Source organism: Haemorhous mexicanus, chromosome 5, assembly GCF_027477595.1.
Source record: "Haemorhous mexicanus isolate bHaeMex1 chromosome 5, bHaeMex1.pri, whole genome shotgun sequence".
Taxonomy (NCBI): Eukaryota; Metazoa; Chordata; class Aves; order Passeriformes; family Fringillidae; genus Haemorhous; species Haemorhous mexicanus.
Window position 1 is genome coordinate 4684870 of NC_082345.1, and position 22706 is coordinate 4707575.

Sequence of the window (22706 nt, forward strand, 5' to 3'; positions counted from 1 at the left end):
GCCAGGGAAGTTTCAGGAATGTTCTCACAATTTTAGCGGTTGATCAGCAATCGGAAATTTCTTTTGTCACCACCAGGTGTGACTGCCCACCTGAATGTTTGTATTTTATTCAGGAAGAGCAGCCAGCAAGTTCTTACATTGCAAGTTTTATCAGTCCTATAGATAGATGTCTTGGAAAAAACCTTAATTGGTAAACCTTTAATCTTGGTTGACTCCTTTTTGCATTTTGACAGTTACAGGAATGTGTGCTGTTGGAGTCTAGGATACAAAATATGCATGTTTGGAAATTTCCAGTTGTAATTTGAAAATTTTCATGACTCTCTCAAGAAAACTGAACTTTTCTGCCAATTTGGCAAAACAGACTGTTTCCCATTATTTAGAAAATGATCAATTTTATTCTAAGTTCAAATAAAGAAAATATACTGTGGAAACTCATACCAATTCTTTTCTAAAAGGTTGGTATGTGTGGTATTTACTGCAGGAATTCCTGCTTTTACACACACACACACACACACACACACACAGAGCATTTTACTATTTTTTTAACCTGAATTACTGTGAGCTGGTATTTATGTGCTGCTCCCCTTGGACAGTGCAGTTTGAAAGCAGTTCTTTATATCATTTATTGAAATGTGAATAGAATCGGTTGGTTTTGTAAATAATCACTCTTTTTGTTTCAAAATAGACAAATAGTGCAGAATAGGATAAAATTAGAACAGTTTTCTGTCCACCTTCATTGAGGACAATAGATGCTACTCTTTCTCTTGAATAGTCACCTCTTGAGAGAAGGAAATACTTTAATTGGAAAATGTAATGATTAATTCCTCAGTATGGAATTGAGGGAGACTCTATCTTGTTTAGAGAATGTCATTTCAGATTGGTGGAACTTATTGTTTCCCCCAACTGGATATTAGAAAGTTATGTTAGTTTCTTAGTTCTTTATCTTGTTTCACTTTCCAGTGGCCATTTTTATAAGGATGGAGGCATTTATAATGAATTACTGTAGTAACACTTGGTAAACTCTGAAAATCAAACAGTTGGGCACTGTTGGTAGTCACAGTGGGCAGTGGCTGCAACACCCCAAAAATCCAACCACTATTAAAGTTTACTTTTTTCAGGCAACATAAGAAAGGAAGGATTTACCAGAAGATGAATGTAATGGGTTTTGTGTTTGCTTAGGAGTAAATCTGCCAAGTGCTATGAGCTTCATGGAGAAAAATTCTAAATTTTCTGCAAAATTTAGAAATTTTGCAGAAAATGTGCATTCATTAGATTCAGGAATTGGTCTTACTTTGAATGAAATAAAAATTAAGGTGTTGAAGTCTGAAGTGAAGATAGTTGGTTATGTTTTTAGGACAAAGAGATGGAAGGAGCAAGATGAAGAGGTTTTTAACTTATTTGAATAATAGTCTGTAAGAGTGATTTTTACATCTAGGCTCTGACTGTATTTGTTAACACTGTGGAAAAGGTTGGTTCAATAATAAAGATGAAACATTAAAGAAGGGATTTAATGGGTGGATAAGTGGATGGTGCTTGATTGTGAGAGCATACAAAAACCAGATGTGAGTGGAGGGTGACATCCAGCTATGAAAGGCATTCTGAAAATCGAGTGTGACATTTATATCCATGGGAAGTGGTGAGCTGAGTTTAGAAGGACATTAGAGCTCCATTTGGTGGTATTGGGCTTGAATTAACTACTAGGCAGCCACAAGGAAATGTCAGAAAGGTAGGGATTTTAGCTTGGCCAAAAAGTAGCCAACTCTTGAGCTGGAGGTTTTGTGACTTGACAGCTCTGACAAAGCTGATTGAACCAGTGTCTCTGATGAGGTGATGCAAAGACAGTTTATAGAGGAAGATCACACAAGATCATGGGTGAAGCCCCCTGGGAAGTTGGCAGTGAGAAGGATGAGAAATGGAGTCCTTCAGATGGTGCTCTGAAAGAATAACTAGAGACCCAGAGGAGTACTGAGGCTCAAAAGTCATCAGAAAAGGGTGTGCTTTGAGTAAATACATGTACCCAAGTGTCTTTAAAACCTCTCTTCTAGTACAGTTATAAAGTGAATAAAAGGAGTAAAGCATCCTGGGAGTGATGTTTGACCGAAGAGGTTGCTAGGGATTTTTTATCCTCCAAAAGCTTAACCTATTTCATACACCAAAGCCAAGTTAAAGAGAGTGAGAATGGAATTGGAGAGCTGGGATCAGGAGAGTGATTGTAGAAGTAGCATTTGGTGGGGTGGTGGTGAGATAAACAGAGAGGCTCATGTGGGACTGTCCCTCATTGAATGATGAGAGAAAAACCTCAGAGCTTGCTGATGTTGGTGTGAAGGACCACGGTGAGGGACTGGGCAATGACTGCAGTGAACATATTTTTTAAACCAAATTTCACCATGTATTCCTCTTATCTTTTCATATATGTTTCTATTAGTTTCTTGTTTCCTATCAAAATAGTATCTGCCTTTAAATGTTTAAAGTTACTTTACTCCTAAGAGGTAATCATAACTGTTTAAAACAGAGGCCTTTTGAAAACTGAGTCATGTGTGATTTGATGTTTCCTAACTCACTTGGCTTTATATTCCTAATGTTTAATGTAATTTGCAAACTGCTGATTAAAAGGTACAGAAATTTAAGTGGGCATGTGGAAATGATAGAATTTAAAGTAAAGATTAGGGTTTTATCCATGTCAGAACAGAAGTCAGTAATTTCTTTAGGAAGCCTGGCTTCAGTACACTTGAACATAAACCAGTTCTGAAGTTTTCATGCTTTGTAGGATGGCTCTTAATTGCCCTTTTAAAAATTGTTCAGGGATGAGGTGATGTGCCTGGAGTTGGCCAGTTTGTGCACATGGCCAGCATCCAGGCTAAGCAGAATTCAGATAATCAGAGTTCATGAAAGTGTCTTGGACGTGATGGGTTGTTCAAATGTAAATAGTTACAAATGGTGCTCTCTCTCCATTGGTTATACAGAGAATACAGCATTTCAGTTTGCATTTGATGTTCCATTACCATGGCATTGTTACTGGAAACTTAATATAATCTGTCTGAAAGATCTTGAGCAAGAAGTGTTTTTGAGGGGTGAGACAGCTTGAGTGCAGGGAATTGCAGCAATTGCTTGGAGTCACTGAGGGGAAAGGGAACAAGGAATAACAGTAGCTGCCTTTATTTGGCTGTACTTGGCATGTCATGCAGTTACTGCTGACTGGGAGTACCAGAAGGTGGGTTTTTATGAGATATCTGACACTGGGAGAAGCATTAGAGGTGGAAAAGAATATTTTCTGGTTTTAATTGTGCTTAGAATTTATGTTTTATAAAAACATAATTTAATGTTTTTGTGATGGAATTTAAAAAAAGGCAACTTTGACCATAAATTACTTGTCTGAATATTTTACATTCAGAATATCTAGAATCTTAGTCATAACCTAAGTGCTTTTAACCACATCCTACTATAAGAGCAGGGAGGAAGGATAGAGAGGAAAAAAACCTTTTAAGTTCCTGTGATAAAGTTGCAGTCAACTAGCTTAAAATTTAATGAAATCTGAGTTTGAACAGTCTGATTTTAGTACAATTCCTTTGCTGTTGTGTACTCCACCATAAATATTTTATTTGTGGAAATTTGTCAAAGAATGAAAATCACCCAATTCAGTGTGTTCTTGTTGCTTATTGAAATCCAGGCTCTTTGAAGATTGTAGTTGTCAGCCAAGCAAAATTATTACCTGAATAAGTATGATATGCTGAGCTAATTTTCTGGAAGGCTTTAAAAAAGAAAGACAAGGGGGTGTTTGAGTCTTAATTTACACTTACCTACAAAGAAAGCCGTATTAAAGTTAGAAGAATATAGTAGGTCTAACTGAGGATCAAGATTACCTCTTCAATATACAATTTTATTTAGGTATTTATTAGCTCAGAGGTTGGGTGTGCCTTTTGTCCCAAATGCTTTCAGGTTCCTGAGGCCACTAAAGAAGCAGTGGTGTTATTATTCCCTTCCCTTTCCTCTAGACTTGGATCTCTGCCTTCAGATTTATGTGACTCCTTATCTTATTCAGTAGTCCTACGTGGAATTTACATGTCAACAGCTATGTCATCACTGCTGTAATTGGTTTTCCATCATTCAGGCTTTACATTTGCAGTTTCATGGTGCTTGCAGAGTTTATGCCCCAGTGAGTAAGTGGTGAGAATGTGGCAGCCTGTAATAATTGTCAGATGGGGATGACTACTGAACACAAAGTTTTGCTTTTTTTTGGCATTGGTTGTTTATCAGAACACTGGCTCATAGTTAAATTTTGGCATAATTAAGAGTTTCTCAAAGAGCTTTCTTGTGCAGCCATAAGGATCTGGAAAAGAATCATGTGGCAGCAGCAGCAGCCACTTCTGTAACAAGGTCTCTGTGAGAGCATACTCAGTAGAAATCAAAGTACAATAATGATGAAGAAATGGACTGTGTACTGTATTTATGTGACTGCACATACCAACACTTTCTCTGGGCCTCGGTTTCTGTGAGTAAGAAGTGTCTCCTGACTATCTTGGGTTTTTAATCTGAGAGTATTTTGCTGCATCATTCTGTTCTCAGAAGGTACTTCAACACTAGACACGCACGTATTTTACATTCTCAAGTTGTTTATTAGCATCTGATGGTGTTTGTGAGTAGAGTGCAAAAAGATAAGAGAAGGTGAAAGACCTTTCATATGACCAAGGTTAGGTTGGAGGAAAGATTTGTCTGGTCACACAATGTTTTTGTTTACATGATGTTTACTTCCCTGAAGTCTCCTTTGCTGCAGTAGTAGAAGCCCCAAAGCCCCACCAAAGGCATAAATTATTGTGGTCTGACTTGGCTACGCTTTTATTCTGTTACTGTAAATGATGGTGTTTATAAAAACATTAGTGTCTTGTGTTTGTCTTCTGTAGCTGTTGCAATGCTACTGAAGATATTAAAAAAGGCCAGCTCAGGATTTGGAAGATGAGAGGAAGACTTGTCACTGGTTTTGGTTTTTGTTTTTTTGGGGGTTGTTTCGATTTTGTTTGTTTATTTGTTTTAAGAAAAAAGAATTGAATGTAGGAGGGAGAAGCCTTCAGAAATACTGCTGTTCTCCAGGTAGCTTGGAGAGTATGACTTGGCAGCTCTTCCTAGAGCGAGGGTTGCAAGCATGCAGTTCTACTTGCCTGCTTCCTGAGTCTTTTCACTGCTCTGCAATATACTTCATTTTCAGATCGTGGTTTCTGCTTATCAATAGCAGAACTTAGCAGGTAGAAACAGAAAGAGTGATCTGAGATTTCAGCTTATGTTTCAGACAAAGAGCACTTCTTCCTAAGAGCCATGGGATGCTCAGAAGCTGCTGCAGAAATCCCCATTTCCTCCAAGGACTGTGCAGTTACTCAGTGCTGGTTGCTTTGCAGTGTCTGATAATTGGGGCTGGACCCTGTGGCCTTCGCACAGCCATCGACCTGTCCTTCCTGGGAGCCAAGGTGGTGGTGATAGAGAAGAGAGATGCCTTCTCCCGCAACAACGTGCTGCACCTCTGGCCCTTCACCATCCACGACCTCAGGGGCCTCGGCGCCAAAAAGTTCTACGGCAAATTCTGTGCAGGATCCATAGACCATATCAGTAAGTACAGGCAGGGCTGGACACAGCAGCACTGCTTCTTCCTGGGAGGGAGCAGGGTGAGGGTGAAAATCCAGCCTACACATTCCCTGCTCTCTAGTTTTTGTGGTACAGTTCAATGTTACTTTTGCATCGTGCATTCTGGGCTGGTCATGAGATTAAAACATGCAGTGTTTATCTGTCATCTCTTAGACATTCCTAAGGCATAGCTTCTTCCTACACTGAAAAGTACACTTAAAGTCAAACTTTTTTTTTGCTGATACATTTCTGCAGCTGCCTCATTGTTCTGTTTCTCTTGAGCAACTTGTAAAGAAAAATTAGTGCATGCTTTTGATCATTCTTGTGGATTTCAGTCTGGAGAAAGGAGGACCAGTTTTGGCTTTGTTAATTTGTAGAAGAGCGATGAAGATACGTTTTGATTAAATAGATGTTTATGTGTTAAAATTGAAAATAATCTTGATGATTTTTATATTCTGTTAAATCAGTCCTATTTGAAAGCTGAATGCTTTGGTGGAGCAGGAGTTATTTTTCTTTTTTCTTCCCCAGAATTGACTGTACATGGCACAGCCAGGTGTTGCCCACCAGTCTGTGCTCTCTCTTTTTTTTTTTTTTTTAATTTGGCAACAAATGGTAAAACTGGAAGATTTCTTTGTAACTTCAGTCTTGCAGATTGCTTTTTTCTTCTAATTTATTTTCATTTTTTTTCTTCCAGTCTTTATGCATTTTGTCTTTTTTTGTGTATCAGCACAGCTAAAATTTAGTGTTTAGGTGGAGGATTTTTTCATTTCAGTATCTGAAATATAACAATAAGGTGTTTTCCTTCAAATTAATTGAGTTTGCACGCTGTAATTTTCATTCTCATTGCCAAAGTTACCTGAAGAGGAGAGAGGTGGTGAGGAGCTTTCTATGCCCTCACTAACCCAGAGGTGTTGGGATGGAGGTGCAGTCAGTATTACAGCCAGGCTGATCCAGTGGCTCTTTTCCATCTGTGACAAGTGCAGTCCTGCCTGTGCTCTCTTCCCTCCCTCTTCTGCAGCTCTTGTCCTGATTGTACCCTTGTTGCTGATTAGGGGACTGAAACACTAAAAAATTACTTTTTCTGCTTTGTAAAGGGTTGGGTTTTCAGCTGTGTGGAATTTTCCTAGAATGCTGTGATATCACACACCAGTGGTGCCTGGATGAAAGGCTGGGAACATCGTGGGGAAGAAGAAAGTAGCAGCTGGCCTTTGTCAGGATATCAGTAATGTCACACAGACACACATGGGCACTTGTGCTCTTTTCTTTTCCTTCTGTTTCTTGATCATCTGCTTTTTATTTGCAGGTATCCGTCAGCTCCAGCTGATCCTTTTGAAGGTTGCCTTGATCTTGGGAATAGAGATCCATGTCAATGTGGAATTCCGGGGGCTCGTTTACCCTCCAGAGGACCAGGAGAATGAAAGCAAGTAGCACTGAAATGGGCAGTAGAGAAGGGGGGAGTTGTGGTAGGATACACAGGCTCCTACTCCTTAACTCTGCTTATGGCATTAAGTCCTTTCCTCATGGTCCATTAATAGAATAGTTATTAATCCATTTTGGCTTGGATTTTTAGTAGGATTTGCTTTTTCTAGTGGCAAATCCAAATTAGTTACTCTATGAAACAAAGTCACCAGAAGGACTGCACAGAAATAGACCAAGACATGGTAAATTGTAATTGCTTCTAAAATGCTTAAGCCTATTACATAAAACATTTTGATAACATTTTAAAACAACTTCTTTCTTTGCATTCACGGAGCATATTTATATTGGTGAATGATTCTTATTATGCTTTCAGTGTTGCTGTGAAACCTGTTCTCTGATCACCACAGGAGATGTAGCTTACTTGTGTTTTGGCCTTTTATTAATTGTATAGGCAGTGGAGAATTTGTAGGGGCCCTTAAAGGAATTAAGGGAGTTTTAGTGGAGCTTTCTGCCTCTAATTCACGTGGAATTGCTGCTTCAGGAATACCCCTGTCATCAATGTAGCTGTCCTGCAATTTCCTTGACTAATCATGTGTTGAAGGATTTATTGATAGTAAGAACTGGTTTTATCTATTTTTTTTCTATTATTATTGCCATTTATATTGTCATTAAATTGGAGTTTATCTACAGGAATAGGTTGGCGTGCACTGGTCCATCCCAAAACCCATCCAGTGTCTGAGTATGAGTTTGAAGTAATCATTGGAGGGGATGGCAGGAGAAACACCTTAGAAGGTAATGGCTCATGTTTCACCTCCAAACAGAAGTTATTCTTAAATTTGTTAGAACAAAAGTGGCCTTTAACACCCCAATCAACATCTGGAAAGACACTTGATAAGTGATTGGGCGATTAAAAGTCCATGTAAAAATCCATTTATAGCAGAGACGTGGGTGGTCTTTGTTTTCCTCCTCTAAACTAAAAAAGACATAAGGATAATTTTTTCTACGTTTTTTCTTTAGTTAAGTGATGTTGTCACTCCTACCTTTGAATGTAGGAACTGAGTTATTGAGTATTATTCTGTGTAGCAGAGAATCCCTTTTTTTTTTTTTTTTTTTTTTTTGTTTTACTTGGAAATTGCAGCTTTAGGAACAGAGATGAGAGACAAGGTGGTGGGGAGCTTTTTCCCTAAACAACACTTCTCTGAAGCAATTGTTCTTTCCTTTTTGTAGCTCATCAATTCCCTTCTCTCCCTTTACTTTGTGAGTGCACCTGTCTGTGGCATACTGATCCTTCTGTGAAGTTGTGTTTGCTTTTCAGCAGTGCCACTTAATCCTTCCTGCAGGGTTTCGCCGAAAGGAATTCCGTGGAAAGCTTGCAATTGCTATCACAGCAAACTTCATCAATCGCAACACCACAGCTGAAGCCAAAGTAGAAGAGATCAGCGGTGTGGCCTTCATCTTCAACCAGAAGTTCTTCCAGGATCTCCGAGATGCCACAGGTTTACCAGCACTTGACAGACTTCCAGTGAAATATAAACTATTTGTTTTTATAGTTACAATTTTGCAGCTCGGATTTGTGTTTTTAATCAAGAAACAACCACCTTGTGCAAAGCAGTCAGTCAGTGCTGCCTCTGAAATATGACTTTGTTATTTGTGTAGCTGTTCTGCTGTACAAAGCAGATGTGTGTCACTTTGATTCAGAAGTGGAGAATTTATGGTTTTCAGGAAATCAAAGCCCTACATGGGAAGAGGTCATGAATCCAGAGTTCTGCTTTTTACACTCCACATCTGAATGCAAACCTTAGAGTGAAGATAAATGGATTTTTTAAAAGAGGTAGCTTTATGCAGGTGAAATGTGCTGTGGTTTTGTTAGTAGTTCAGATTTTAAAGTCACCCAGAGCATGGTAGAAAGTTGTTGGCATTCTCTCTTTCTAACCATGCAGTTTCAATTTACTTTCTTCTGGTAGAACTTCTGTTGCACATAACTCCTAACTTTTCTTCATTACCATGTCTTTTGTTCTGTCACAAGGCATTGACTTGGAGAACATTGTCTACTACAAAGATGATACACACTACTTTGTCATGACTGCCAAAAAGCAGAGTTTGCTGGATAAAGGAGTGATACGGCATGTGAGTATTAACTTCTTCTGTATTCTCTGTAAGCTAAAATTGTGGTGATAATTTACTTTTGGTAAGGTGAAAGTAGGAAAATGTGCTTTTCATCCATCACATAATGTTTTTCTACAGTTGTTATTTTAGAACATGAATATAATTGTGTTCTAAAAGGCAGTTAACGCTCTTCTGAAGTATTTTAAACCATCAGATGAGTGTTACAAAACCTGTCCTTTTCAAATTTGTCTCCTTTTGTAGATTTGGGAGTTTTGCTCATGCTAAGATAAAATATTCGAAAGGAACATTTAATAGCTTAGTTGAGCTTCTCTTCTTTTATGGAAACAAAAAATGCTCAGAAGTTTCTTAGCCCTCTCACAGTCAGAAATGCAAGCAGGACTGACTACTGTTTGCAATAAAAGATCTATAGATTTCTGTCACAGTCATATTTTCTGAAAAATCCCTTCACCCAGGATTTTCTCCTAGGAAGCTGAGAAGCCTCAGAGAAAAAGGAAAACAAATTCTTATCTCATTTGCTTCTCCTGTGTTTTGTGCTCACATGTGGAATGTGTTTGGAGATTGTTAACCCACGGGTGGTTCTTTCATTGGTTTCATGTGAATTGTTTTGACTTATAGGCCAATCAGGGTCAAGCTGTGTTGAGGCTCTGGAAAGACTCATGAGTTTTCATTATTATCTTTTTAACCTTCTCTAGGTATCCTTTCTGTATTCTTTAGTATAGTTTAGTGTAGCATTCTTTAATATAATATAGTATCTTAAAATAATAAATTAGCCTTCTGAGAACATGCAGTCAGATTCATCATTCCTTCCTGCCATGGAGCACCCCACAAATACAATAGATTTTCTCCTTGAAACATTAACACAGATAGGAATGAAAGAAATTAGCAGGCAAATTTGTATGAGTAGATTTGTCATAATTTTAATTCCAGCTACAATAGATACCAGTCTTAAGATAAACTTGTGGGATTGACCGCAGCACTTTGCTGGTTTTGGCAGGACCATGCCGACACAGAGGTCTTGCTCTCCCGGGAGAATGTGGACCAGGAGGCTTTGCTGAACTACGCCAGGGAGGCAGCAGATTTCTCCACTAACCAGCAGCTGCCCTCGTTGGACTTTGCCATTAACCACTACGGGCAGCCCGACGTGGCCATGTTTGACTTCACGTGCATGTACGCCTCTGAGAACGCCGCCCTGGTGCGCGAGCAGAACGGCCACCAGCTCCTCGTGGCGCTGGTCGGGGACAGCCTCCTGGAGGTTCGTGGTCAGCTCTGAATGAGCACAAACCTTTGCACCCAGCACGGAGATATGTGCTGCCTGACAGAGAGGCACTCTAAGGAAAGCTGCTGTTTGTTATAGAAGAAAGTGGGAGGTTGGAAGGAAGGGTGGGAGTGTTGGGAAAACAGAATTTTTAGCATGGTAATGATCGCGCTTAAGAAAATGTGTGCAGAGCTTTTCTGAAGTTCTGTCTGTTCCATCTGCTTCTTGTTGACTCTCTACAGAACCTGGTGTAGGCCTGCTAGTAGTTAGCATTTTGTAGTTGGTTTAAAAAGTGCTGTCTTGAAGAGAAGCTGTTAAGGCACTCCAGGCTATGATTTACTGTTGGAAATAGGGGAGCACTGGCTTTGGGAGAGCTCGTGAGCTGTTCACTGTACATCTGGTTTCCTCTAGCCCAGTGGGAGTGGAGCGTCAAGCTAATTACTGAGTTATAATTTCCCAGAAGATTACTGCCTGAATATGTACTTGATACTTCTTTAAGATTTTCCTTAAGTGATGCTTTTCCTTTCTCTGTTTTTTTTTTTTTTTTTCCTTTGTTAACCTCTAATATCAGCCGTTTTGGCCAATGGGAACTGGAATAGCCAGGGGATTTTTGGCTGCAATGGACTCTGCTTGGATGGTACGAAGTTGGTCGCTTGGAGCCAGTCCTTTGGAAGTCCTTGCAGAGAGGTAATGGAGCAAGTGAATACATTTACAGTTCTAATCCAATCCTCCAACACCTCATCATTCATTACAGTTTCTTTTGGTACAAATATGTAGACAGAATGAGAGATACAGACTCTCACTGTTTTTAGAGAATGCATGAGAGTATAATTCAGTTAAAGAAAAAGATTTCAAAGGAGTTGATAAACTGAAGTATATGCATGAGTAAGAAATGTTGCTATTTCTGGTCCTAGTTTTAAAAGATTAGATGAGGAACCTTTTTTTTAGGTGCTTATTGACATTGCATGGACAAAATGAGCCTGACTAGCTGTCACCGGCCCTTCAATGGCAAACCAGATTAAGATGTAGGTGTCTTTAAAGTACCAGATACAAAAGTTCTTGCTGTCTCCTATTATCTTGTGAATACTTTTTATTATTTCCTTGTAAGGAAGCTGTGACCTGCTATCTTTCATGTTGTCCTTGCTCACTTTGTTTCTTGTAAGCCAAACAGCATCTTGTCTCTTTTGAAGTATTGAGTTCTTGATGTGTTAATCACCTTTGCCTGAGTGTGGTTTTGGTGACTCAAGGGGCTCTCTTGGAGATCAGAACTTAGGTAATTAGAAGAGGGAGTGAGTAAAAGCTAACAGTTTTTAGGTCCTATTTTAAACTTCAGCAACTGCAGCTTCTGACCATCAGGAACAATAGTATAATTTCTAAAATTGCACAATGGCACACTCCATACTTTAAATTCCATTTGTTTGAATTTAAAAAAAACAGTGCGGAAAATAATGTTGCTGTTGAAGCCAGACTTTATCTCCTTTCCATTATCCACTTCAGACAGCAGTAAGATCTTCCCTGGGCTTTTGCTTCCACATGTTGAACAGACTGAGTTCTCTTGGCCTCTCCTCACAGGGCAAATGCTCCAGTCCCCTTGGTGGCCACTCTTCCTGAGCACCTCCTGTGTCTCAGTGTCTTTATTGTACCGGGCAGCCCCTTCAGTTTCGCTTAGTGTATTGTTCCCATCCCTCCTTTGGAATTCTGAAGTTGTATTAAAGTGCAGATTTTAATATGGTTATGACTGTTAGCTATGCAGTGTCTGAAGTGGTTAGATTTCTGATTTGAATGTTTATCTCTCCAGAGTTTACTTAGCCGTAGTAGTAGTGATGCATCTCTTTAAAAAAAAAAACAAAACAAAACAAACAAACAAAAAAAAAAAAACAGAACAAAACCTCAAACCAGCCAAAACAAACCAAAAACCCCAAACCACCACAAAGCCTAAACAAAACAGATGAACCAAAAAAAAAAAACCCAAACTTTTTTTTGGTGTTATTTTCCCAAGGGAAAGCATTTATAGGCTGCTGCCTCAGACCACCCCAGAGAACGTGAGTAAGAACTTCAGCCATTACAGCATTGATCCTGCCACCCGATATCCCAATATCAACGTCAACTTCTTGAGGCCACAGCAGGTAAGTCACAAATGGTGCTTCTGAGTGCTTGATATCTGCAATGGCTTTCCTTAGGTGAAGCTGTGTCAATGTTTTGGGGACAGAGAGTGATGTGTGTGTGGCATGGAAGCAGTGAAAGGCAGTTGCATCAGTCAAGAGTAGGCTTTTGTACTTGAACAAATTCTTTTTTAGGAGTGTTTGATTTTGATAGTTTTAACTGTGATAAAATGTTACAGGAAACCTATAAATTTGTGTTCTCTGTGTGTGCATGTGCATTTTCTTTGTAATAATCCAGTCTAGCAGTCTGCCATTGCAATTTGGTATCCACTGAGCAACAGCAGACAGTTGGACTGTTCAGCACTGATGAGCTGATCCTTGCTGTTGTGAGGTTCTTGGGGTAGGATTTTTGCTACCTACATGTACTTATCTTCCTTTTTATACCTTGGGATGTCTGCTTATTGTCTTCTGGTTATTTCTGTGTGTGTCTGAGGTGCATGGCATGTGTTGATCATCTTAAATGTTTTTCTGTGCCATTTTAGGTACGCCACTTGTATAATACAGGAGACTTGAAAGACATTCACCTGGAGATAGAGAACTTTGTGAACTCCAGGACGCCAAAGCTGACTCGAAATGGTAGGCCTGGCTGCTGTCCTATTCCTTTTGGTATTCTGGAGCTGGATCAGTGCAGGAACTAGAGAGCAGCAGGGCTGTAGGATATTATTTAACCATTCTCTTAATTTAGAAAATGTATCCAGTAATTGTTTTGTCAACAGTCTGAGCTTACAATTTTTCAAGCTTCCATTAGCATGGGAATTTATTTTTGTTTACTAATTTCCCTTGCTTTATAATGCTGTTAATTTTCTAAGCATATTTGTTTATATAGGCAGTTCTTTTCACCTCCTTTTTCTCTAACAATGCCCTTGGTTAAAGTGCAGAGGCCTGGACTGAGTTCACTCTAACAGTAGACTCAGAACTCTTACAAATGTATCAGAAAGTATTGCTTGTGCAGTCTTGCATGTTCCTGCTTTCCTTTTCTTTGTCTCATCTCTCAACTAAATGAAACCTCACTTTGCTTGCATTATTCTGAGAGCTAGATGCCTTGTGATAAGCATTTCAGTAGCTGTCTCCTTGTCTCTACCCTGAGGGGTATGTCAGACGTTTTCCCTTTGCATGCCTTGTCTTGGATGCCCAGATAGTGTTTTGGGATTCCCAGAGTGGCTCTTTGCTGCTAAGCCTCCCTTTCACTGCTGAAGAGCTGTGTAGTCTCTGCTCTTTGCCCTGCAGCCATGTCCCTTTAGGCTGCAATCTCATCAGATCTTCTGGTAAGACAAGGTCAGAATAGGTCAGTGCTTTTAAAAGAAAGTTTTCAAGGGAGAAGAAGTTACAGAAGTACATTTGTCTGTTCTTCCACTAGAAATAGTATATCTGGGCTTTAGAGAGCATTGCTACTCTATGTTCTTTTGATCATATTCAACAAGCCTTTGCAACTGTTTTATATTTCCTGGGGCTCTTTTTACAATAGCTAGGGTGAAAAGTCTGGCAAGTTACAACTTAGATAATTACTTTTTTCAGCAAATTAAAAATACTTTCTTGGATTCAAAATAGATATTGATAGTATTTTAAAAAGAAAATAAGAATCCTGTCCTCCATTACCCATTGTAGAAGAAGCTTGTTTTTTTATATTAAGGTTTTGCTTATTGATTCATGGGGTTTGTGTTGTACTTAGAATTCGAGCTGTTGTTCATTTCTATTTTCAAATGTGCTAATTTTTTTTTACAGAGTCTGTAGCTCGCTCTAGTAAATTGCTCAGTTGGTGCCAGAGGCAGACTGATGGATATGCTGGTGTTAATGTGACAGATCTGACAATGTCGTGGAAAAGTGGCTTAGCTTTGTGTGCCATTATCCACAGATACCGTCCAGACCTAATGTGAGTAACTGGCTGCTTCAAATCACTGGGAAGAGCAGGAAATTAGTGGTATTTGGAACTAATAATATGGAGTTGGAGGCAGTGCATTTGTGATTTATGAAGAAATAGATTGAAATGAATTCAATTAAACTTGCTAGAAACCAACATCCCATGATTCACTTGCAGAGTGGAAGGTCATGATAGCTTGATGAATTTGAAAATAAATGTGTTGTCATTTTCCCTTCTGGATGATTTGGCAGAATTAAGCTTCAAATTGGTACTGACTGGAAAGCATTATTGACTGACAGATTTTATGTGTGAAGTGAGTAAGGAACAGTTCATAGCTTCAGTTAAATCTCTTGTAAACAAGTCTCTGCACGGTCCTTTATAAATTTCCTGTTTAACAAAGCAGCTCTTTCTAAAGACTTTCAGGCTGCTCTTTTTAGAAGTAGTCACCCACAGCCTAAATAAAAAGGTTGTTACTGTTTGCACACAGTCTTGGTTGGGTGAATGGCAGAGGTGTCCTCTTCAGTGATATATTGGGTAAAACAGTGCCCAGATTCTATAGTGGGGAGACACTGGCTGCTAAAAGTGATGATAGCAAAGACTCTGGTACTTTATTCTGAAATGTCTCCAACTTCCCAAAGGGACATCAGAAAAAGTAAATTTTAGAGCTGTACTTGAAGACATAATCCACTGTAAAACTTACTGAAAAAATGTGGAGTTATTCCAATCCATATGCAGTGAATTACTTCTGTATTGGTGTACTTGAGTGAACCTGAGCTACACTCTTTAAAAGCTTTAAAGCTTATGGAGAGTTCAAACAGCTTTTAAAATGGTTCATTTAACTCTCTACAAGCTATAGTTTTTTATAAAGTTATACAAGTTTTGGAAAAAGCAGGACAAAAATATGGATCAGTCAAGAGAAAAGGGGACAAAAAGTCAAGATTTAATTTAGTTCCAAGTACACCAAAGATTTTATGTAGGGAACAACGTACAGTCTTCCAGTAAAGGAGGAAGTGGAGATGTATTTCAGAGGATAATGCTTTTTAAGAAGAAAAGTCTAGGTTTTTAGGAAGAAACAAATTTTAAATAAAGCTATTTGAGCCAAAGTTCACTGGAGTTATGTAGCATCAACTTTACCATGTTGGTAGCAATTAAAATTAAGATTTCAAGTGGGAAAAAAAAAAAGATGGATGTCTGAATTCTTGCAGAAGACTGGTTTCTACTTGATTCAGTGCAAGGCCTCTTTTTGCCCTTTGCAGAGACTTTGATTCCTTGGATGAGCATGATGTGGAGAAGAACAACCAACTGGCCTTTGACATCGCTGAGAAAGAGTTTGGGATCTCTCCCATTATGACTGGAAAGGAAATGGCATCTGTTGGAGAGCCAGATAAGCTGTCCATGGTGATGTACCTCACACAGTTCTATGAGATGTTCAAAGACACCATCCCCTCTAGTGGTAAGCAGTTTGGGGCACTTCTGTGGGATTTGAAGACTGCTCCAGGGTCAATGTGTGTGCTTCAGTTACCTTCATGCAGCTTCTGCATGAGCACATTGAGTAGTTACTCACTTTACATTACAAAGTGTTGACTTGTTACTGGTGCTGATAAAAACCATGCTAGCAGCAGCAGGAGCAAAATAAGGAGTTAATATACAGTAATGTCCTCAAAAGTTCACTTCAGCACTACTAGATAAATTTTCTGCTTTCTTAATATTGTCTTAGCTAATGTGCCTTGCTAGTAGTTGTTGAACAGGTAATTTCAAACCACCACCTGAGTTTTATACATATTTGCTATCTGTGAATGGTGAGACTAACTTCAGGCCACTGAGGAACAAAACATCTTTGGTCAGAACTGAAAGATGTAATTACCTAACCCAAATCGATATGGCCAGCCTTTAAATATTGATAATAATGTTACAGCTCTTTATTACTGATCATCTCAATTCACATGTATCTCTCTGCTGAGGGGGAAAAATTTGGTTTAATAGCCTTTTAAAAATATAGTATGTATCATGTATTTCTAAAATTCTGGACTCTTTTTAATAATACAGATGCTCTTGTTCCTTAAATCATGCTCTTTAAATATAAAAGTAAATAGAGTAAACACAGTACTTGTTATAGGGGGTTATAAACCCTGAAAGAACTGCTTTGGGCAAAATGAAAAAGTGGAATAGCTGAGAAAGGTATTAATTCTAGACGTTAGTCATTTTGTACAGAGAATTCAAGAAAGAGACTGCTACATTAAAAAGAATCAGTGAGTCCTTCAGTTGTGTATTTAATAACAGCACCACAGAAAAAAACTTCATGGCATTCCCCTGTTCTGCCTGTTGTCACTAACAGATAGCCTGGAGCTGAATGCAGAGGAAAAGGCTGCCCTGATTGCCAGTACCAAGTCTCCCATCTCCTTCCTCAGCAAACTGGGACAAAGCATCTCTCGGAAGCGCACTCCCAAGGTAACCAGGCACAGCCCTGGGAGCACTTGGACAGCAGGCTGCTGTCCAAGCATGGTGCTAAAAAGGCAGGTGTGAGTGTTTGTTAGTTTGCAAGAGACCATGTTTTCACCAGCTGTTGGTGTGGGATGACACATGACATTTATGACTGCAAAATTGCATTGGTAGTATGTATTGTATGTATGCACTCTCAGTGGTGTATTTCAGTCTTAAAAGCTTAGCCTTGTGGTAGTATTTGGGCATATATTTTCTCTTGGAACTTAGCTAGTTGCTCAGTTTTTGATGATTTGAAAGTGTTGAATTGTCCAGTTGAAGGTTATAATCCCCTAAGGAATACCTAGGAAAAAACTTTTCTTAAACAAATGGAGAATGAGCACAGGGAATTAAATAAGCTTTGCAACTGAACTGATTAAGAGCACTGATGACACTTATCTCAGGCCAGAGAGGTATGAGAGTTATATTTGTTTTCTTTCCCCTACTCCTTCTGTTTTCAGGACAAAAAAGAAAAGGAACTGGATGGTGCAGGAAAGAGGAGAAAAACCAGCCAATCTGAGGATGTAAGTATTACAGTGAGATGTGTCAGGGAGCAAAATAAATGGTAGGTACCTTTCTCCCCACTTCAGTTCTTTCATTGTTTTAGTATCCAGGCAGGGATTATGTAGGATTTTTTAGATAAAATTTAATTCTTCTTCAGAGTTTACGCTTTCATGGTATCTTTAGTGCAAATATTTTACTAATGTTTATGAAAGAATACTACATAACAAATGAAACGTTGCAGTTCCCTGATCTGTTTTTATTGCAAATTACTGTGGTTTGATGAGGGCATTAACACTCCAAACTTCTCAGTGAAGTTGTGTGGTATTGTCAGAAGCTTGATGCATATTTAAACTTTGGTTTGTGCAAAAAGCATACATTTCCAATATGCCCATAAGGCAGTCTTTCAAATTGAGTGTTTGTAGCCAAATGGGTACAGGTGAATTAAAATTCCTGCTTTGGGTTTGTTGTTTGAAGATGAGCCTTTGGTTTATGTCAAGGGCTTCACAGGGGTGTTTCTACTGAGGTCTTTTTGGTAGGTATCAAATAAGATTGAAAAGATCAGTAAAGTTTAACAGAACATTTGATGACTTGCCAAAGGAAATTAAAATCTGAGCTTTCAAGTGAAGCGAAGTGATTTGTTATCTGTAGTGTAAGAGACTTTTCACAGCAAAGGGCTAGAAAGGAAAAGGTGATCTGGTTGTATCTTGTTAAATTTTGATGTTACTGATTGTTAGGAGGACCTCCCACGAAGCTACAGAGAAGAGAGGCCCACACTGGTGAGTGCCCTGACAGAGAGGAGAATTGATGCTGCCATTGGGAATCAGAACAAGGTCAAGTCCATGGCAACCCAGCTGCTGGCCAAGTTTGAAGAGAATGCACCAGTGCCGTCCTCAAACTTACGGAGACAGGTAGGAGATGGACAATAAACCCCTTTGTTTTGGAATTGTAGAGGAAAACCATGGATGATAGCATGCCTTCCTCAAGACTGGATGCTAGTGTTGCTTTTCTACTTCAAAGGCTCTCCTAAAGAACAGTGAAGTTTACCCAAAGCCTAAATTTTACAAGTACAGGGTGGAGAAGACCAGCAATTGAGTTTCTTTTGTAACTACTATTGCTCTTCAAAAGCTTTCCAGGAATGTTCTGCTTATGCTGTTTAAGAACAACCATTTGATTTCTGATTTGAACATTTTCATATCAGGTTACATCTGTTTGTTCTTGTGAACTGTGATTAAACTTTGTACATGTGTGTATGTGCAGCAGATAAATGCCTGGGAGTTTCTTGGCAATCAGGGTGTTTGTGTCATTCCAAATGAGGCTTGTTTGTTCTCCAGGATAGTATCTGAGCTGCTGCAACTGCAGGCTAGCTGTCTTTGAAGTTAGATTGAGTCACTTCAAGCTGCTGCTGGCAGTGCCGTGTCAGCAGGATGAGGCTCAGTGTGGTTTAAGTGCCAGAGTCCTTGCTCTGCTGCATGAGTCCATCCCTACAGCTTGTGCCAAGCTCTGTGCTGCCATGGCCACATTGTGAGTGGGATCTGACCTGGCTGCTTGAAAGTCAGCTCAGGTTTGTCTCTGTCACCCTACATATCAGCATTTGTGATGTAACATAATCAGAATGGCCATGTCTATCCACACAATAAAATGTTTCTTCAGCTGCTACACATTGGCTGGCAGACTCAGCCAATAATTTGAAGAAACAATGAAATGAAAGGAAAGGTCCAAAAATATGTCAAATTTCCCATTTTTGGATGTTTTTTTCCTTTTTATATTTTACTTGCTAAATGAATTCCCCCCCCCCTTATTTTTTTTTTTTTTCTTAAATGTTTGTCTGTCTTATTCTGTATTCCATTCCTATGGCTTTCTTTGAGTTTCCTTCACTATTTTATCTTTCCTCCTTGGTCCTACCTTCCCTACAACCTGCATGCAGCCACCTGTCCTGCCTTACCAAGAGCGTGTCCACAGCCAGCCATCCAGCAGACGAGAGCAGGGCCGGCTTGCCCCCATACCCCAGTGGAAACAGGTAAAGAAACTCATTCTCACTACAATGCACCTCCTCACCCAACACCACCTACCCCTGGTGTGTTTTTAAGCCAGTCCTTTTCCAGCACCTTGTCTGAGTCTGTTATTTTAAATAATTTCCAGTGAATAAAGTCAACGTCTCCCTTTAGTGATGATGTATGGTTTAATGTTTCAAACATATTAAATCAAATTTCCCTGCCTTCTTATGCTAGTTTCAACTTACCAAGAGTTTCATGGATGTTGCAGCAGAAATTTGTGCCATAGAATTTCTAGATTCTTCTGTTAGAAATAAAGGAAACATGTAAGCAATTATGGAAACTCATGAGGTAAAGATGCCTTATCTATGATATTAAAGCTCTTCTTGATATAAATAGTAAAATTGGTTATCAGTTTTGCTATTCCTATTGAAATCTTAGGTGTTCTGCAGTTGCAGAAGACTTTCCAGTGGTTTCCCTTTCTGTAATGCAGCTTTCCTTGCTACTTACACTTGTTGCTTTGCAGACTCCTGTGTTACTGTGAATTCAGTACATATTAGGTTTTTTTTCCTCAGAATAGGGACCAACAGCAGAACAATCAGCAGGTATCAAATTTTATTTTCTCTCCACCGTTTTGGACCATTGTCATTGCTGCTGGTTTTCTTTCAGCCATGTGCTTTCCAAAACTAAAGCTTCTGTAATCTTTTCAGGCATTTTATGATACTTACCTCACTGGCTTCATCTATGAAGCCTCATCTATGAACCACCTCACTGGTTTCCCTGTGCAAATGGCCTCCTCATGTTTCTGAGAGTGCTCAGAGATATTTTGCTGACAGTCATAATTTGGAGAAACATCTACTTCTCTCTGGCTGTAGTTTAATCAGAGCATACTTTGGAGTCAAGAGGAAGAAGATGACAGTGCTTTGGAAATTCACTGTTCTTGATGAATATGGATTCATGGTGATCTTTGTGTCTGAGGCATTCAGCACAATTAATGTTGCATGTCATGACTGGTGCCCTGATCTAGAAGATTTCTCTTCAAGGAAGAAGACCTAAGTCCAGGGAAATTATTGTCAGGATGCTTTGGTTTCCTGACTCAGTGTTTGTTCTTCTACCTTTTGTCTCATCAAAATCTTCTTTATAGGCTAATGAACATTTTGAGATGGATCTACATAATTCATGATTAAGGCAAATTTTATTTCTCAAGAATACTTATTAAGGCAGAAAAAAAAAAACCCTGAGGCAAAAAAGCTGTACAATATTAAGTGAGTTGATGAGCACTGCTTATATTACCTCCTAGAAAAAGGAGAACTGGATTGCACTGGCTGTCTCTGTTTTAGCACTTGGTAAATGCCACATTCCTGCACCCTTGAGATCTCTATTTGAATTTGTTCCTGAAAGTTTATGAGGGCTTTATAATTAAGCATTTATAGTGAAAAACAAAAGTTCTTATTGTTATTCTTTTGTCATTGACAGAAAAAAAAAGGACAAATTTTTATTTCCTGTTTTTATTGAGGATTTTTCTCCTCACCAGGGTGCAGTTTTTTGGTTGTTTTTTTTTTCTTGTTTATACCTGCACTACTCAACTCAAAAGAAATTTTACAAAAGGAAGAAAAAAAATCCTTCTGCATGTCCTTGATGTTGATAGTATCTCTGCATAGGAAGCAGTGTACGGCATATCTTTGAAAAATCTTTCTGCAACAGTTTTATTTTCAGAGGTTTTAAATTTTTTTTTCAACACTGGCAGTGATTGCCTTGTGTGGATGATTTCCCTCTCAATATTACACATGGAGATGATCTTTCCTTGATTGGTTCTACTGCATCAAGAGAAGATGATTGATTCCTGGGTCCAGATGTCTTGCAGGATTTGCAATGCTTTTGTAATGAAGAAGTATAAAACTGGGTCTCAAGGATGCAAAATCTGCAGGATACAGAAGGATCAAAACCCCACTAATAGGGTCCCTGTTCCAAAGGTTCCTTACTGTGTAGCTGGGGAAGGGAAGAATATGGGTTACCTTTATTCAAAAGCCATGGATGCACAGAGCCATTTATTCTTGACTGAACAGAGATCAGATGAGACCACTGAGCCAAGCAGCCAGCTTTGCCAAGCCTCCTGCAGGAAGTTGTTGCTGGAGCAGTACCTCAGCTGGCTACTGAGATTTCTGGTTCTGGTTGCTTTGGCAGGCAGAACCTGATAGGTGTGAGACTGCACCTTTTGATGGTGCTGGACTGGCCTTCTGTGGTGACATTGGTCACTCTGGCTTTATAGCTCATCCCTGAGTGACAGACTGCCAACAGAGGAGTGCTGCTGAATACCAGGACCTGTCACTGAATCACAGAATGACCGGGTTGGAAGAGACCTTCAAGATCATCGACTCCAACCCATGCCTCAACACCTCAACCAAACCCTGGCACCCAGTGCCACATCCAGGCTTTCTTTAAAACATCCAGGGATGGTGACTGCACCACCTCCCTGGGCAGGCCATTCCAGAGCTTTATCACTGCACATGCTGTAGAGGATTACTATTGCTTCTGACAAGCTCTTTAGGGATGATATATTTTGGCTAGAAAGAGCTTTCATGAAGCTTTTGGAAAGGTTTCTCTTCTGGCCCAGGTGTTGAAGTTCATGAGCAGAAACATTTGCTACTGACTGAACATATCACAGACCTTCTAGGGGAGAGTGCTTTGAAGAGGAGCAAAGCAGCTCCTAAGGGGACAAAGGGGAGGTGTTGGATGTTACTGAAAGGAAGCACAGGTTGCCTAATGTTCTTACTAGTTGGCGAAATGAAGTCGAGATCCTCTCTTTGGGAGAAGGGCAGTTATATGATTGACAGGTTTGGTTCTTCCAGTCTTTTGGAAGCTGCATGTAAGAGGAAAGTATATTGCAAAAGCATAAGAGTGGTTGCAAGGAAGAGAATTTTAGAGGAAGTGGTCTGGGTTGGACCCACACTTCTGATGAGAAATTGGCATCTGCATTGGGGTATTGCCTGCTGGTGTCTGTCAGGTGGAGATCCTTAGCTGTACTTGCTTACCAGTTAAAATCTAGAATCTTGCTTTACTCTTGAATTGAGATATTAGGTGAGCAGTGTCCTTGAACTTGGAAGGCAGGATACCTCTACCTCACCTATACAATACACAGAGGTATCTTGCTAAGAGAGAATTCCTAAAAATCCTGGCAGAATCTGTTCTGAAGCAGTTTTTACTTTCATCACAAGACCTTTAATGCTGTCTCTCTTGGAAAGGCAGTATCTTCCAAAGAGCAAAGGAGTTAAAAAGAACACCAAACTGCTCCTCATGGCATT

At 39.4% G+C, this 22706-nt stretch overlaps 1 protein-coding gene across 18 annotated transcripts in view; it reads left to right on the forward strand.

Moving 5' to 3' along the window:
• MICAL3 (microtubule associated monooxygenase, calponin and LIM domain containing 3) overlaps positions 1 to 22706 on the forward strand; it is a 174134-nt gene that overhangs the window by 67510 nt on the left and 83918 nt on the right. For 16 of the 18 annotated variants that reach the window (XM_059848075.1, XM_059848076.1, XM_059848091.1 and 13 more), the window contains exons 3-17: positions 5388 to 5595; positions 6914 to 7030; positions 7720 to 7821; positions 8370 to 8525; positions 9056 to 9156; positions 10151 to 10408; positions 10983 to 11098; positions 12411 to 12537; positions 13056 to 13149; positions 14296 to 14443; positions 15688 to 15884; positions 16767 to 16879; positions 17371 to 17433; positions 18148 to 18321; positions 19338 to 19430. In XM_059848075.1, the coding sequence (XP_059704058.1) occupies positions 5388 to 5595; positions 6914 to 7030; positions 7720 to 7821; positions 8370 to 8525; positions 9056 to 9156; positions 10151 to 10408; positions 10983 to 11098; positions 12411 to 12537; positions 13056 to 13149; positions 14296 to 14443; positions 15688 to 15884; positions 16767 to 16879; positions 17371 to 17433; positions 18148 to 18321; positions 19338 to 19430 (2067 nt within the window). The remainder of the gene's footprint in view (positions 1 to 5387; positions 5596 to 6913; positions 7031 to 7719; positions 7822 to 8369; positions 8526 to 9055; positions 9157 to 10150; positions 10409 to 10982; positions 11099 to 12410; positions 12538 to 13055; positions 13150 to 14295; positions 14444 to 15687; positions 15885 to 16766; positions 16880 to 17370; positions 17434 to 18147; positions 18322 to 19337; positions 19431 to 22706) is intronic. The other 2 variants (XM_059848090.1, XM_059848092.1) reach the window with 1 other exon arrangement.